The 15,559-nt window shown below is 37.9% G+C and overlaps 1 protein-coding gene across 1 annotated transcript; it reads left to right on the top strand.

Annotated features, from left to right (window-relative positions):
* Window positions 1-1,246: 1,246 nt before the first annotated feature.
* CCDC196 (coiled-coil domain containing 196) lies at window positions 1,247-14,564 on the top strand. Its single transcript, XM_047079762.1, has 10 exons — window positions 1,247-1,296; window positions 1,395-1,547; window positions 2,820-2,916; window positions 3,610-3,660; window positions 5,881-5,958; window positions 6,165-6,248; window positions 6,768-6,827; window positions 7,214-7,355; window positions 14,230-14,288; window positions 14,478-14,564. Exons 1-10 carry the CDS (start codon window positions 1,247-1,249, stop codon window positions 14,562-14,564), a joined length of 861 nt encoding a protein of 286 aa, XP_046935718.1.
* Window positions 14,565-15,559: the final 995 nt, after the last annotated feature.

Here is a 15,559-nt window from a genome sequence, read left to right as displayed (position 1 = left end):
CAAAAACACATGAAAAAGTAAACACCTGACATGAGCCAGGAACTTCATATAATATTATATTTAATTCTCACTCAAACCTTTTGCCATTCTCATTTTTACAAAAATGGGACCTGAGGCTCAGAGAATTTGGTAACTTGCTCACAGTCAGCTCACTTCTCACAGTGAAGCCAAGATTCAAACCAAGATCGACGAACTAAATCTTGTGTTATTTCCACTACAATATTCTGCCTTTAAGGTTTCCCAAAACACAAAGAGGTTAAGTTACTCTGGAGGATGCCCATAGAAGATGCCCAGAAATGCTCAGTCAATACTTGAAATTGACATGACTTAATTCATATTTGAGAACATCACTAAAAATATTGCCCTAAAGCTGTGTTTAAAGGGCTTGAAGAAAAAAATAAAAAATAAAAAAAAATAAAGGGCTTGAAGAAACAAATGTGTGACTCTTTGGGTTATTTTCTGCTCACTAAGTTACATAGATGAAGACAGAAAATCTTAGTCTAGGAGAAATGTGGTTCTAGCAAGGGAAGAAAAATGGAGGCAGAATCAGAATCTGGAAGTAAGTGTAAATTTGCAGTCTCTCAGGAAAAAGCCTGGCTGTGGAAGGACATACCGATAGTATGGATTTTTCACAAATTATGTCTCTTGCTATGTGTCCAGTATTATTCTCTCTTGCCCTGTAGTATATCAAGTTTTGAAGATAGGAAAATAATGATAGTTAGCTCATATATTGCTCACTATTATATCCATAGCTTATATTTGCCAGTTTGGCCTTTATTTTTCAAAAATGTCTCTTAGAGGTTTTTCTCTTCTCCTAAGACCCTCAGAAGGTAGATGCTCTGTATTTATATTTTCCTTACTCACAGAATCTGGACAGTATGTAGTAGACATTTAATGGAGGTTACTTGGCATGGAAGGTGGTGTTAGTGAGTTATTCTCTGCCCCATTCAATCAAAGACTTCAGGATAAAACTTTGGGCATTGGTTAAACCTAAGGAAAGAATTGATCAGATGTATCTAACAGTATTTTCAGTCAACAAGCTGTCTCTGATGTTGGAGTTACTTAAAAGACCTGTTGATTCTGTGGTCTTAGGGCCATTGTGACTCAAGCTGCAGCTAAAACCAGTCCAATGCAACAGACGTTTCAAAAACAGCAGCAGAAAAATGATGACCTAACTGAATGGAACAAGAAGGCACGTATTTTCAAGAAGACATCTCTATTCTTAGAGTAGAAATTTCCCTTCAAGATGACAAGTGGTTCAAACCCTTCAGGATCTTACTTGCCCTCAAAAGTAAGGTGAGCCTTGAACAGATGCCAAGTGGTAACTATCCAGAAGGGAAAGGAGAGTCTCTATTATTAACCTAGGCTAAAGACAGATATTATTCTTCCCACAGATGTTCCAAAATAGATGACAACTACTTGAAGGAATTGAATGAGGACTTAAAGCTAAGGAAGCAGGAACTGCTAGAGATCCTAAAACCTCTTGAAGATAAGAACAATCTCTTATTCCAGAAGTTGATGTCTAACTTGGAAGAAAAACAGAGAAGGTAAGGGCTCCCTACTCAGGATTTCCTAGAGGGGAAAAAGCTGGAGAACTTTAATCCATAGGATTAACAATGATTATTTACATTTTTAAAAAGGTTTAGACATTTAGCTATAATAGATAAAGAATTTGTAGCCACAAATCAGTGGCAAGTAATCATTTATTTACTTTTAGTAAAATTACATATGACTCAGCCCTCATCTCAAGGAGCTACAGCTATCACCCTTCTTCCCTAGGATGCCCACCCGAGAAACAGAGAAGAGCCTTTAGTATCGTCAGTGTATCATGGTTACACTGATAGCTCCTTATACATGTTTGTGGAATCACTTTAGGGTAGATGACTCTGCCCTTCCCATGCAAAGCAGTGAAATAGAAAAATTTTCTGGGCCTAGGAGTCTTCTGGAGGTCTGGCCTCTTTAATATGCTAGGCAGATAAGGTCTCAACTCTTAACTAGAGCACTCACTGTTCTTGGGACCCACCAACTTTGTTTCCTTTCCAGTCTCAAAGAATCTCACCTTAATGGATCTATCTTCATTCTCTACCCTTACAGTAAGCATCTCAGGGAGCCCCGACTTTTGGAGAGCAAAAGCCAGGCAGAAAGTTGTGATCAAGCACCAGCTGCTTACAATGCAGAAATAAACGTCTCTCAGGGCAAGAGAACACAAAGGCTTGCTTCGCTGCTTATAATTAAGGAGGAAAAAATACCATAAACATAAGCATAAATTAATGTTTTTAAAGAATAGAGAGTCTTTGACTCACTTGGTATTGATTCAGATTTTGTTAGAAACTTCTTGATGGCTTGGATTCTCTGAGAGCTACCATAAGGATATAAGTGGTTTCCCCAACTAACTCAAATGTCTTTCACATGGAGAAGCAATACCAACAGAGATGGGGTAGGACATAATTCTTGGATTTATGCTGAAGTCAACAGATTCTATGAACTCCTTCTTCACAGGGGCAAAACACCCTTTCTACTCAAAAGCCATACACCAAAATATTTTTCTGAAGGAGTAAAGAAGAGTCTCACTGGCTGTTGGAGGCCTAAATTTTGAGCATTGTTGAACACAGAATTCATTTTAGAGCACATAGCTGAGGCAAATGTCGATTGGGAATAAAATCATCCTATAGAGAGCTACTATGTCCAGAAGGAATTCTGTAATTCCTATGACTTCGGCACCCATCTCTCTCCCTTGACAGAACGCTTTCTGACTGCTTGCAGAGTATTAATACTACCCTTTAGGAAGTATTATGTTTTGTGACGTCTTTTCATTCTAGTCTACAGATCATGAGGCAGATCATGGCAGGAAAGGGGAGTGAAGAATCCTCAGTCATGGAGCTCATTAAGGAAGCAGAGGAGATGAAGCAGAATCTGGTAAGAGGTTGGTGGGCATTTCAGGGAATTGCCTCCTGAACAGGGCTCAACTCAATTACTACCATCAGATGTGGAAGGAAAGACAGTTCATCTCTAGCATCTGAGGCTCCAATACTCCTATCTCCTTCATCTAGAAAGGGGTCAGATGAAATGTTGGGCAAATTCAAGACTTGGTAGCAAAAATTCTATTTCTTTTTGACTCTTAAAAACTTTTCATTTAGGGGTTAGTAATACAAGCATATTAACCCTTCACATTTCAGAAAGAATAGAAAATACCAAAGTAAAATAAAAGAAATAGTTTGCTTCAGGAGACTCATAAGAGTTTAAAAAACCAACAAGGTAAAGGATCTTAAAAATTATAAATTAGTGGTCTAAGCCCCAGAGAAACTTCTGTATGATCAGAACATCTTAAGTGTTGTGTGAGGAACACATTTCTGTTGATATCATACTATGATTACCATAATTATAGTTATTATTAAAAATCATTATTATTTTTTTATTATCATCATCATCAAACTCATCTCTCATGTTCCTGGATTTTGAGCTAGGTCTATTTATTGCCTTCCTTTATGGTTTGTTTTATACCTGTGTCCCCATCCCTTTCCCCTCATTATTTATAATTTCTTCCAATTTCACTTTAATGACTGGACAAACACGTTTCTGTTTGTTTGGTTTCCTCCCCACCCCCAACAGGAAAGGAAAAACAAGATGCTTCGGAAGGAAATGGAGATGCTATGGAACAAGGTGTGCCTCTAAGGATCTCTTGATAGAATTGTCTTACAGACCCTAATGCAAAGAACTTCCCTCTCCTCTGGTCCCCATTCTCATTTTGTCACGTCCCGGCTTCCATCCTTGCCTCCTTCCAATCCATCCTTCGCACAGCAGCCAGAGTGATATTTTTGAAATAATCAAATCACGTCGTTATTCTTATGGAAACCATTTATAGCTGCTCCTTATTGTGGCATAATGTGGCTGTTGCCTGCCTCTCTCTTCTCATAGAAGTCTTCCCCTTAAAAAAAAAAAAAAAAAAAAAAAAAAAAAAAGAAGTCTTCCCCTTACTTTCTATGCAACCCACACGGGCCTCCTTATGGATTCTCAAACATGCCCAGACTCTTCCTATCTCAAGGCTTTTGCTTTACCCTGGCCTATAATACTATTTCTTTTGGTTGGCTCATATTCATGCTTCAGGTCTCTGCTTAAATGTCACCTCCTCAGAGAGGTCCTCCTTGTTCACTCTATCTAAAATAGGGCACCCCGGGGCGCCTAGGTGGCTCGGTCGGTTGGGGGTCCGACTTTGGCTCAGGTCATGATCTCGTGGTCCCTGAGTTCCAGCCCTGTGTTGGGCTCTGTGCTGACAGCTTGGAGCCTGGAGCCTGCTTCAGATTCTGTGTCTCCCTCTCTCTCTGGCCCATCCTCCCTCTCTCTCTCTCTCTCTCTCAAAAATAAATAAATGTTAAAAAAATTTTTTTTTGGGGGGCGCCTGGGTGGCGCAGTCGGTTAAGCGCCCGACTTCAGCCAGGTCACGATCTCGCGGTCCGTGAGTTCGAGCCCCGCGTCGGGCTCTGGGCTGATGGCTCAGAGCCTGGAGCCTGTTTCCGATTCTGTGTCTTCCTCTCTCTCTGCCCCTCGCCCGTTCATGCTCTGTCTCTCTCTGTCCCCAAAATAAATAAACGTTGGAAAAAAAATTTTAATTAAAAAAAAAAATTTTTTTTTAATAAATAAAATAGGGCACCCCTTCCTCACTTTCTATTATATAACTCTATTCATGTCCTCCATAACACTTTTTATAATTAAACTTATTATTTTTATTTTATTATTATTATTATTATTATTAATTATGATTATACTTGTTTCTTATCTCCCTGACCCCCTCTGGAATACAAGCTCCTCCAGTTTCTTGATTGCTTTGTTCATCTCTGAATCCTTAGCATGTAGCACAATGCTTAGAACATAGTAGACAATAAATGTAAGTTGGATGAATGAATGAATAAATACCTAATTCTAATTCTCCTATGATTTTGCAACAATCACGGCATTGCCTAATATATAATAGTAGGGCCTTTTGCTGGGAAACCAGGTGGGAGTGGATGTTCCTTTGTAGTCTAAGTTGTTGGGATTTGAGTGCTTTTTCACAGACTAGAAGACTAGAAGAATAGATTGTGTCTTGTGATATAAACAGTGTGTAGTGTGATCTCTGACTGCTTTTTTCATATTAACTTTCCACAAATAATCAGGATACCATCAAGTCTTGCATCTTGACCTGAGATCTGCTCCTACTTCTCAGAGGTAGCTACAAATCAGTTCTGTGAATTGTCAGTTTTAGTTCTTCTGTTTTTGAGTCCTAGTGATAAGAACTATGCCAGCACAATTCGTCTATGAAAATCCAGCTTCTTCAAAGCTCCCAAAAGATTTTAAAAGGGATGTCCCTGTATGTTAGCTTGTGATTGGCTTTCCCTACCCATAGTTTTAGGCAGCAGAAAGTGGAGAGAGAAAAACAGTATGGTCAGGGGTTAAGAACATAAGCTTCAGGGTTCACAAGATCTGCTTCAAATTCCAGCTCTGTACTTTTGTAGCTGTGTGACCCTAAACAAATGACTTAGCCTCTTCAAATATCTTTTCCTCATTGGAAAAGATGGAAGTAAAAATAGTCCTATGAGGCTTAAATGAGAATGTTTGTAATGTAGTAGCATATTGTAAATAAGTGAAGAAATGTGCAAGTAGCTTACAGTACTTATGGCTTATAATAAGGGTACAGTTAATAGTTTTTATTGTTATAAGTTACACTAAAGACACCAAATAGAAGGACTTGTTCCATTCTGAACCCCATTTGGTAGTACACTTTTCTGGTCGAACCCTGACAGTTTCCTGACTGGCAGAAACCAAAAAACCTTGACTTATATTGGTTTTCCACTTCCCTCACTAATTCCCACTAATTTAAAGCTTTGCCAAAACGTCTCTCTACAGACATTCGACACAGAAGAACTTGGTGATCAACAAAAAGCACCGCAGATAAAAAACAAAGCAGACTTGCAGGAGGGGAAGGCAAGTGGACTACATGTTACTTAGAATTTCAGGGTTGTTGATGCCACACTGCTGGAAACAGCCTGTTGACAATCAGGGCTAATTCGGGCAGGCAAATAGGCGGGATCTGGGCCTTGAGCATATGTGTGTTGGATTTACTGTTGGCTGAGACATTGTACTTCTTTCCCGGGACCTTCTCTTCCTTTAGCTCTCTTCTTTTATCCCAGGTTCCCAAAACCCCCTCCTCACCTAGGAAGACCAAGAATGAACTGGAGACATCATGTGCAGAGAAAGTGAAAGAGAAAAAGAAGGTAGTGTGATCTTTCTGAATGGTAGGGGCTTTTAGAGGTGATAGAATGGAAATTTTTAATAATGTATTAGTATGCTCCTGAAACTGATACAAGTTTTATAGGAGATGTGGTTCCTTTGGGATATTATATTTGAATCAGAGTGGCATTGCAAGTTTAGGGGAAATAACGTTGACGAGGGCAAAGTGGGAGAAACTATACCAACAATGTAACTCCACAATAACTATGTGATGTCAAAATAATAGCTAATTTGTTTTTGAACATTTATTTAGGGATATTATGCTTGTATCTAATCTTCTCACAACAAATTTATTCATAAAAATTGATTCTATTCATTTAGCTTTTAGCTTTTAGAGCATGGATTGTACCGATGAGGGCTACTAGAAGGACTGTGCAGTTGAAACCAATCTATTAGTGAATCTATGACAGCATACTTTGGCTATGAAGTCTTTGCAGCATTTTGAGAACGCTGATTTCTGATCTCAATTTATTTTGTCACCCAGAAGCTCTTTCTTCCACCAGGAAAAGCCACAGAGGAAAATGGAATGGGTCAGGTATCAGGAACAAGCCAACATCCTTCAGGTACTAAGATCTTCCAAGGTTGGACATGGGATACAGTTTCACTCAAATAATACAACATCTTTTAGTTTCATAATAGTAATCCCTATGCCCTCCTCTGGATTACCAATTATCCTGCTAAAAGAAATGTTCCATGGCGAGATTGCTGTGGAAACCTATCTCCAGCTTCACCTTGAATAACCTAAGATAAATACATTTTTTTTTTCCTTTAGTCTTGATTTTGTTCTATTTGAAATGGGGGTGGGGGGAATCACAAATACTTTCTGCCCAACTTTAAAGACTGAGCATGATGGGATCATTTTAAACTTCTGAGTAAAAAGGTTTCAAGTAACAGGTGGTTTAGAGAAGCCAATACTATATGTGTAGCTCTGAAAAATGTTCTCCTGTAGAATGGCTTTAATGGCAAAATGATTGAGTTGAGAATTGAAGCCTTGAAGAACTACCAGAAGGCCAATGACCTGAAATTATCACTGAACTTACAGCAGAATTTGGAGCCAAAGCAAGCGTATTTTAATCTTCCTGGGTCTCGAGGTAGGTAAAGTATCGGTATACATGTGGAGGTTTTATTTTATGTTACATTGAAAATTCCATTCCTTGCAAAGTGATTACCACAATGCCTGGCACACAGTAAATTAAATGTTAGTAGTGACATAATAAGTTTTATAACTATCATTATTATTTCTCAGAAGCTCTGGTAAAGTAAGGATTCCTCTGGAGAAAATGAATTTTCTTTTGTAAAGACTAAATTACATATTATGTACTTAGTATATGTAGTTGATACATAGTTGACACCTGATAACATTAGTTTCCTCCCCACTTCCTCCATTTTCCTAGGAATTATTGTAGTTTGATCTCATGAATCTTGTTGGAATAGACTCTGCTATTTCAGAACAGAAGGCCAAAGAGATAGCCATCTGACAATGGGTGTGAGTTTTGCCAATCCAGATTTTTCTCTGAGATTTTCAGTGTTTCCTCCCCCCCTCCCAAAGAATTTATGGCATCATTAGAGAAAACAGTAACTGATTTTACCATAAAAAAAAAAAAAGAAAAGAAAAAAGAAAAGAATGGGGGCGGCTGGGTGGCTCAGTCAGTTAAGTGTCCAACTTCGGCTCCAGTCATGATCTCATGGTTTGTGAGTTCAAGCCCCGTGTTGGGCTCTGTCCTGACAGCTCAGAGCCTGGAGCCTGCTTCAGATTCTGTGTCTCCCTCTCAATCTCTCTACCCCTCCCCTGCTCGTGCTCTGTCTCTCTCTCTCAAAAGGGAATACACTTAAAAAAAATTTTTTTAATAAAAATAAAAGAATAGCTTCTGAGGGACAGGAGAAAAGGTTCTTAAATTTTCAGGGATCTATGAATCTGAACTCTATTTTTTAATTTAAATTATTTTTATAATTTAAATTATATATTTTTTAATTAATTACGTATAACATGTAATATATACAAAAGAACTTACGGAATATATGTAATTGTGAAACAAGATAATAAAATTACCCCCCATGAATATACCAGTCTACTTAAGAATGGGAAAATACTTAGTACAGATGCTCCTGTGTGGAATCTGAATTCTATTTTAAAAAAGACACATGCAGGGGCGCCTGGGTGGCGCAGTCGGTTAAGCGTCCGACTTCAGCCAGGTCACGATCTCGCGGTCCGTGAGTTCGAGCCCCGCGTCAGGCTCTGGGCTGATGGCTCAGAGCCTGGAGCCTGTTTCTGATTCTGTGTCTCCCTCTCTCTCTGCCCCTCCCCCCGTTCATGCTCTGTCTCTCTCTGTCTCAAAAATAAATAAACGTTAAAAAAAAAAAAAAAAAAAAAAAAAAAAAAAGACACATGCAGTGAGAAATCATGGTTAGGGGATGACAATGTTTTATTAGTATTGGTATCAGTATGTATATCTCTAATTTCTTCTCAATCTTATTCTATTAAGGGCTTGAACAGCTGATAAAATCACACAGAGCATATAAGATTAAATAAATATATGAGTAAATCAAATCAAAGAGAAAATAAGTTGAAGCCAGGTAAATACATGAAAATACATGATGAAAGTATTATATATAGTTGGTAGAAGCAGGCTTCAAACTTGGTTCTGGATTTCCTAGAAAAAGAAACATGGGTTTACATTGTCCACAAAATAATAATAAACCAATTGCTCGGGAGAAATATAGATTTTACTAGTACTGAGACCAGAGAGAAATTTCTCTTCCATGGAGATGGGATACTCTACATATGTTATAGTAGCTAATGTCTTCAACAATATTTCTAAGGTGAATTCAGAATCTAAATTTCCTAGCCTGTTTCTTATCTTTGTTGGCACAATATAATAAAAAAATTATCAGTCTGAAATTTTTAAAAAGCAATGGGTCAGTTCAAGATGATTTGGTCCATGTGCACAGCACACTATTAGTCTGACTTGGCCCATAGATAAAATTTACAAAATCTAGATGGCTGGATCTACTACCCATCCTTTAACCCGTGTTCTCCTTATATTTTTTCTTTTAACTATTGCTTGATAAGAATTGGAAACAGAAAGCTTGAGATTTTCTTCTCCAATAAGAACCTAGAATACAATCAGAAGCAATATAAAGTCATCAAGGTATAAATTTAAAAGATGGAGGAGAAGAGGGTATGAGAAGGACAGATTCTTGTTTTACTTTAAAATTAGCTGAAGGTCATTTCAAAGGATCTTAGAGTAAGGAGTTTAAAGTCTTTTAGCTCCAGATTCAAATCAAGTCAAGATTAGTAAATAGTGAAGGGTTCCATTTGATTCAATCACCCTATGGAGATTTTTTTTTTTTTCCTTCCTTGCAGAACGTTGAATCTTTGAACTTTGGACTAGGGCAGCCCACATATTGTACCCTCTTTTCTCTTATCTCCTCTTTATGCTTTTGGAGAATTAAGTGATAGGGCACTAAATTTCCAGTTACCACAAATGAAAGTAGCTACAGGCATGTGTGACCCATTACTGCTCTGTCTTACTGATTGTGCATTCACTGAACACTGATTATAGGCCAGTTTCATTTTCTAACACCCACATAACACAAAATCTTTGGGTTTATTTGAGCCTAGGGGATCTGAAATCTGAGTCCTAGATTTTGCTTATGTTGACTTATTTGTTTGATTATTGAAAAAAGAACAAAAGAAGCATTAGTTTTCTTCATAGAGGGATTTTTAAAGTAATTGTGTTAAGATAACATTATCAACAGTGTTGTGATACGGTTTAGTCATGCTCAGTGTTTCCCAAATTCCCTTAGTCTATTTTTTATTCAGTATGTTCTGTTCAGATTGACTTCCTTAATTTCCTAATGCATTCCTGGAAAATAAAGTTAATATTACTGTTTTATTATTTTTTTAAGTTTATTTATTTAAGAGAGTGCACGCATGCATAGAGTGGAGGAGGCAGGGAAGGGAGAGGGGAAAGGGGAGTGACAGAGAAAGAATCCCAAGCAGACTCTTCGCTGCCAGCACGGAACCTGGCCCTACACCGAAACTACAAGCCACAAGTTTATGACCTGAGCTGTAAGTCAAGAGTCCGAGGCTCAACCTACTGAACCATCTAAGCGCCCCAAAATTCCTATTTTAAGTGGAAAACCAATAATAGTTTTCCATAATAGAAAGTAAACTTAATAAGTATACTGAAAACAAGATTTTAATGTTCTAACCAGATGCTAAAGCCTGAGGTCCATTTTATCTTTATTAGGAAGTGAGATTAGCATGGTGTAGGGAGTTTTAAAGCAAACCTGCACCAAACCGAAAATTTCTCCTTGATGCAATCGAGTTTGAAGAACTGAAAAGGGAGTAATTTTTTCACTGTGATTTATATAGTATTTAATGCTGTGTTCTAGCACCTCCTAAATTTATTTCAGTTGCCACTCAAAATCATCCCACCATCAAATTTCTGGAAACAGTACTTTAATAGAAAAGCTCTGGTTTTACACTCAGATATATGAGCCACAGGCCTCATTCTGAGGCTAAACAGTTAAATAACCCAGGCAAGTCATTTAGTTTCAGTTTTTTCTTTGCCTAAGACAGTCAAAACATATTATAGAGCATATTGAAAACATGTGGTTTTGGGTAATGCTCACAATAACTCTCTAGGGTAGGTATCATAGGACAAAAAACTAGTTCAGAAAAGCCAGGCTTCTGACTCCATCTCCAAAGTTCATCTCCTAAAATGTGCAGAAAATGCCAGTGTTAAAGCATATGATATCTCATGACCCTTCCACATCTAAAAGGTATGATTTAAATCTGAACTTATCAACTTTTTAATATGTAATTGTCCCAATGAAGACTCATACTCCCTAAGGGTAATTTGTTTAGTAGTAAAGGAAACAGTTCAAAATAGGTTCACAGTTTGTAATTCTTCATTTAACCCAGTAGGTGGCACCAATCACATCCAGGCTTCTAGTCCACAAATAGTGGTAATTCAGGAAACCTGAAATATCGTCAGAGAGATTGGCCTTCTATTACTCTTAGGACAAAATGTGCTACATTTATATATCAAATGAAAAAAAAAACTATTGATGTTTTCTTCCATGCTCTGCACTGAGGTGTATTACTGGCAGCCTTGATTAGACCTTAATAAACTCCATATTCTGCTGTGCAATCCTTACCTATTATTCTATGCCTTGAACTAGAGTTCCCTCCATTCCAAATACATCCACTGTCCACTTCCTCCACAATCCCTATCTAATACTGTTTCTTTCCACCACGGAAAAGTCAGGTAATTGGGACACTGAATTATAAAATGAGTTGGGCAATTGTACACGGTGTTGATTTTTTGAAGTTTAAGTCCTTAATACTGTTCCTAGATACAGTTCATTTTCCTCTAATTTCAAAAGAATTGAATTTCACAAACCTGTCTTAAAGGATGAAGTGTCATTTTGGATACACCTCCCAGCAAATCAGGGTATAGGCCCTTCTGTTCTAGGCATTTCCAAATAGAAAAAAGGTTTCTCCCACTACTCTTGGCCAAGAATCCCTCCTCCCACATAAACTGTCCTGTGTGCTGGTTGGCTGTGTTGCAGTGGTGTGATCTATTTGGTTGGCAAGATACAATCTTGTGTTAATATTAGTTTGTTGTACTTTACGCAATCCATACTTGCAAACCCTCTTGAGGCCCTGGTTATATATAGCATTACCTTTGTCAATCTAATCTGTTTGGCATTCCGCCTCGCCTAGGCTTATAGAAGAGAAAAACATTTTAGACCGAGGGAAGTCCTTATGGACATGGGTCACATGTAAAGGGATTTGCTTTCCCACCAGTGTAAAATTACAATTTGACCCAGGCTATGGAACAGTCCTTCCCCAGCCTCTGTAGAGTCAAGAGAACAGTTCGTGGTCTTTGGCAGCCATGTATCTTAGAGAGCACAGGCATGAAATAATCTTTCAATTCAGCTGACTTTTCCATCATGCCTGCTGGTAGTTTAAAGAGGAAGTTTATCTCAGCAATAATATAACTGACGATAAGACATTTGATTCTGACAGACTTCTTTTCTCTCCTCCCCTCCACCTCCTCTCCCCACTGAACTCATACTCTTGGCATTTCCTTGAGTTCTTTTGAGAAGAGGCTGAAGGTTGGATGTGAATATTTTGCTACACTTATAAATTCAGATGAAAGCCCAGTGAGGTGGGAAATGAATACTCTTGAGACCTTATTTATTCTATAACTCTCTCTGTTCTTAAAGCAAGTCATTCTTCCTGGCTTTAACCTTTACTTCACTTTAGTATTACTCTTCCTGATGGCTGACATATACTCCAGTAAGTGCTGCCAAATAATGTTAAGCTAAAATGCTGGAAAACAGAGTCAGAAACCCACAGCTCAAATCTGGGTCCTTGATAAATATGTTTTTAGGTTTGTTTATTTATTTTAAGAAAGAGAGCGCAAGCAAGGTAGAGGCAGAGAGAGAGGGATATAGAGAGAATTCCAAGCAGGCTCCATGCTGTGAGTGCAGAACCTGACATTGGGCTCGAACTCAGGAGCCATGAGATATTGACTGAGCCAACCTCAAAAGTCGGAAGGAAGCTTAACCAACTGAGCCAACCAGGCACCCCTAAATATGGGCTTTTTAAAGCTTTGAGGCAACTTGAACCTTTTGTGGATTTTGTTATTTACTTTATTTTATTTTGTTTTGTTTTGTTTTGTTTTATAGAGAGGACTCACACAAGTGGGGGAGAGGGGCAGAGGTAGAGTGAGAGAGAGAATCTTAAGTAGGCTACATGCTCAGCATGAGCCCAACTCAGGGCTCAATCCTATGACCCTGGGATCATGACCTGAGCCAAAATCAAGGGTCAGGCATTTAACTTACTGAGCCACCCAGGCAACCCAACTCGAACTTTGAATGTCAGAGTTAGGTTTCTGTTATAGTAGTACTACATAGTAGTTACTATAGTTACTACTACTACCTATAGTAGGTTATGAAGTTGATTTTGAATCGAAGTCATTTTTTCACTTCCTATAAAACCCCACAGAAGTCCAGGGGAGAATAAAATTCTTCCTTCCTAAAAATAAATTTTGAAGGTTGAAAAAAATAAACTGTACCTTTTTTAATATTATGATTATTTCAATGAGTGACAATAGCTTCCAAACTTTGTAATATCACACACTTACAAAACTCAGCAGGATTATTAGGATAGGGTTGTCATATTTAGCAAATAGAGGATGTTCAGTTAAGTTTGAATTGCAGATAAATAATTAATGTTTTAGTATAAGCATGTTCCAAATATTTCATGGAACGTGCTTATACTAAAAATATTTAGTGTTTATTGAAATCCAAACTTAACTGGGTATCCTGGCAACCCTAACCTAGGACAGACTCACTACAGAGCCTACTTAAACGCCCCACAATTCTTCCCCCCCCCCGCTTTTTATTGGCTCTCTTCTTCTTCATCTCAGCCTATGCCTGTCATTCTGTCTGCCTCCTTTTTTTGTCCCCTTGCCCACCTTTATCTTTTTGTTGTTCTCTACTATCCACAGTTGGCCATTTTTATGGAATATGTATCTGGGTTATCTGAAATATATATATATATATATATATATATATACACATATATATAAAATTTATCATCCCATTTCTTCATGTAAAAGTTATATTAAACATATGCTTTGTAGGCTCTCAAAATTATTTCTACTTGCATATAATCCTCAAATGATTTTCTTCCCTCCGTGGGACATGGGCCCTCAGCAGAGAAGGGTTTGCCACTTGAACTCTAAAAATACTGTTTGAAGTTGTTTTCTAACACAATTACAAAATCCACATTAATGCTAATGCCAGAGTCATTCTACAGTGATGCAATGATATGTGATGTGTGATGAATGTTAGTAGCCTTACAACTCAAAATAAAACCAGGTTTTGTTTTGTTGGGTTTTTTTCCTCAAAGAAAGCTCCCATTTTCCTAATGTTTCCCACCAGGTACTGTGAACACTACAACTACCAGCAGATTAACTACCAGCAAAAACGAATCTAATGTGGTAAGAACTACTTTCATTTTCAAAATTATTTTAAAGGCTTGCATAGATAGTGGGTGTAGATTTTTAGAATTTATTTGTTAAAGTACATTCTAATTTAATATTTTTAGGAGATTTGTAAAGTGGGTGCCAGGGCACTTGATGTTTTAATTGTTTTTTGGATTCCCCCCACCCCGCCCTTCTATGTTGTAGAGAATTCTGGGATCAAAAACCTACACAGAACAACAAAGAGCTAAAGGAAATCAGTTTGATGATGTAGGAGGGAGATCTTTTTTCTGAGGTCACTGCCAGATGAAGCTCTGAAGGATTAGAAGGCTTTCACTCCTTTTGCTTTGGACAGATTTAAAGACGAGGCACAGCCATTTGTGTTAATTAAAATCTCTCAAACCTTTGTTTTAGTGCAGTTTATTCTGTCCCCACTAAATTGGGTGGAAATGCTAGTTAGATGTTTGACCTTAAGCATGTCAGGAATTTAGTCATTTAGGGATTGTAAAATAGTCCCTGATTATTTTGATAGCTTTTGATTTTGAAATGACTAGGTTCAAACCACATTGTATGTTGTTAACAAGTCCATGAAAGGCTGTTCCTCTCCACCTCTGAAATGTTTCATTCTGCACAGATCCATCACTAACATATGAGCAAAAGTACATACAAAATAAGGAAAATTATAAGCCTTACAGTTTTTTTACTCTCTCGTCTATCATGTCCAACTGTCCTAGTTTGCCTCCTAGTTATCTGCCTCCATTCTGCCTCCTCGTTATCTTTTCCTTTAATATCTCCTACCTTCCTATCTTCTACCTAACTGTTTTAGTTCAGACCCTCTTTCCTGCCTAGATTAGCACGGCTCTTAATTGGTTTCCCCTCTCTAGTCCCTCTATTCTATCTTCCACAGCACCTGAAGCTGTCTCTTCTAAAAGAGGAATGAGATCATGTCTTTTTCCTACTGGTTTTCCATTGACTTTAGTATAAAGTCCAAACTCCTTCATAGACCATATAATGATTTACCTTCTGCCTATGTCTCTAGTCTCCTTTTTCACTGTATCTACCTTTCTTCATATATTGAGCTCAACAGACCTATTTGCAATTCCCCTGATGTGCCATGAGGTCTATTATCTCCATGCCTTTGCATAAAGTTGATTCTTCTCTCCTTGTCTATTTGCCATTAACATTTGTCCATAGGGCTGAGTTTGGTGCCCTTCTCCCATCCCAGCAATTCTTAATTTTAACTATTGTATTAGAATCTCCTTGGGAGCTTTTAAAAATACCAATTCACT

The sequence above is a fragment of the Lynx rufus genome, unplaced genomic scaffold (assembly GCF_022079265.1).
Source record: "Lynx rufus isolate CCGP_SWC_20201006 ecotype Redwood Valley unplaced genomic scaffold, mLynRuf1.p SCAF_17, whole genome shotgun sequence".
In the NCBI taxonomy this organism is placed as follows: domain Eukaryota; kingdom Metazoa; phylum Chordata; class Mammalia; order Carnivora; family Felidae; genus Lynx; species Lynx rufus.
This window is presented reverse-complemented; position numbering and strand designations above follow the sequence as displayed.

Coding starts and splice junctions, on each gene's coding strand:
- CCDC196 (XM_047079762.1), top strand. CDS start 1,247: ATGACAAGTGGTTCAAACCCTTCAGGATCTTACTTGCCCTCAAAAGTA. Junction 1,297..1,394: donor TACTTGCCCTCAAAAGTAAG/GTGAGCCTTGAA, acceptor TTCTTCCCACAG/ATGTTCCAAAATAGATGACA. Junction 5,959..6,164: donor CAGACTTGCAGGAGGGGAAG/GCAAGTGGACTA, acceptor CTTTTATCCCAG/GTTCCCAAAACCCCCTCCTC.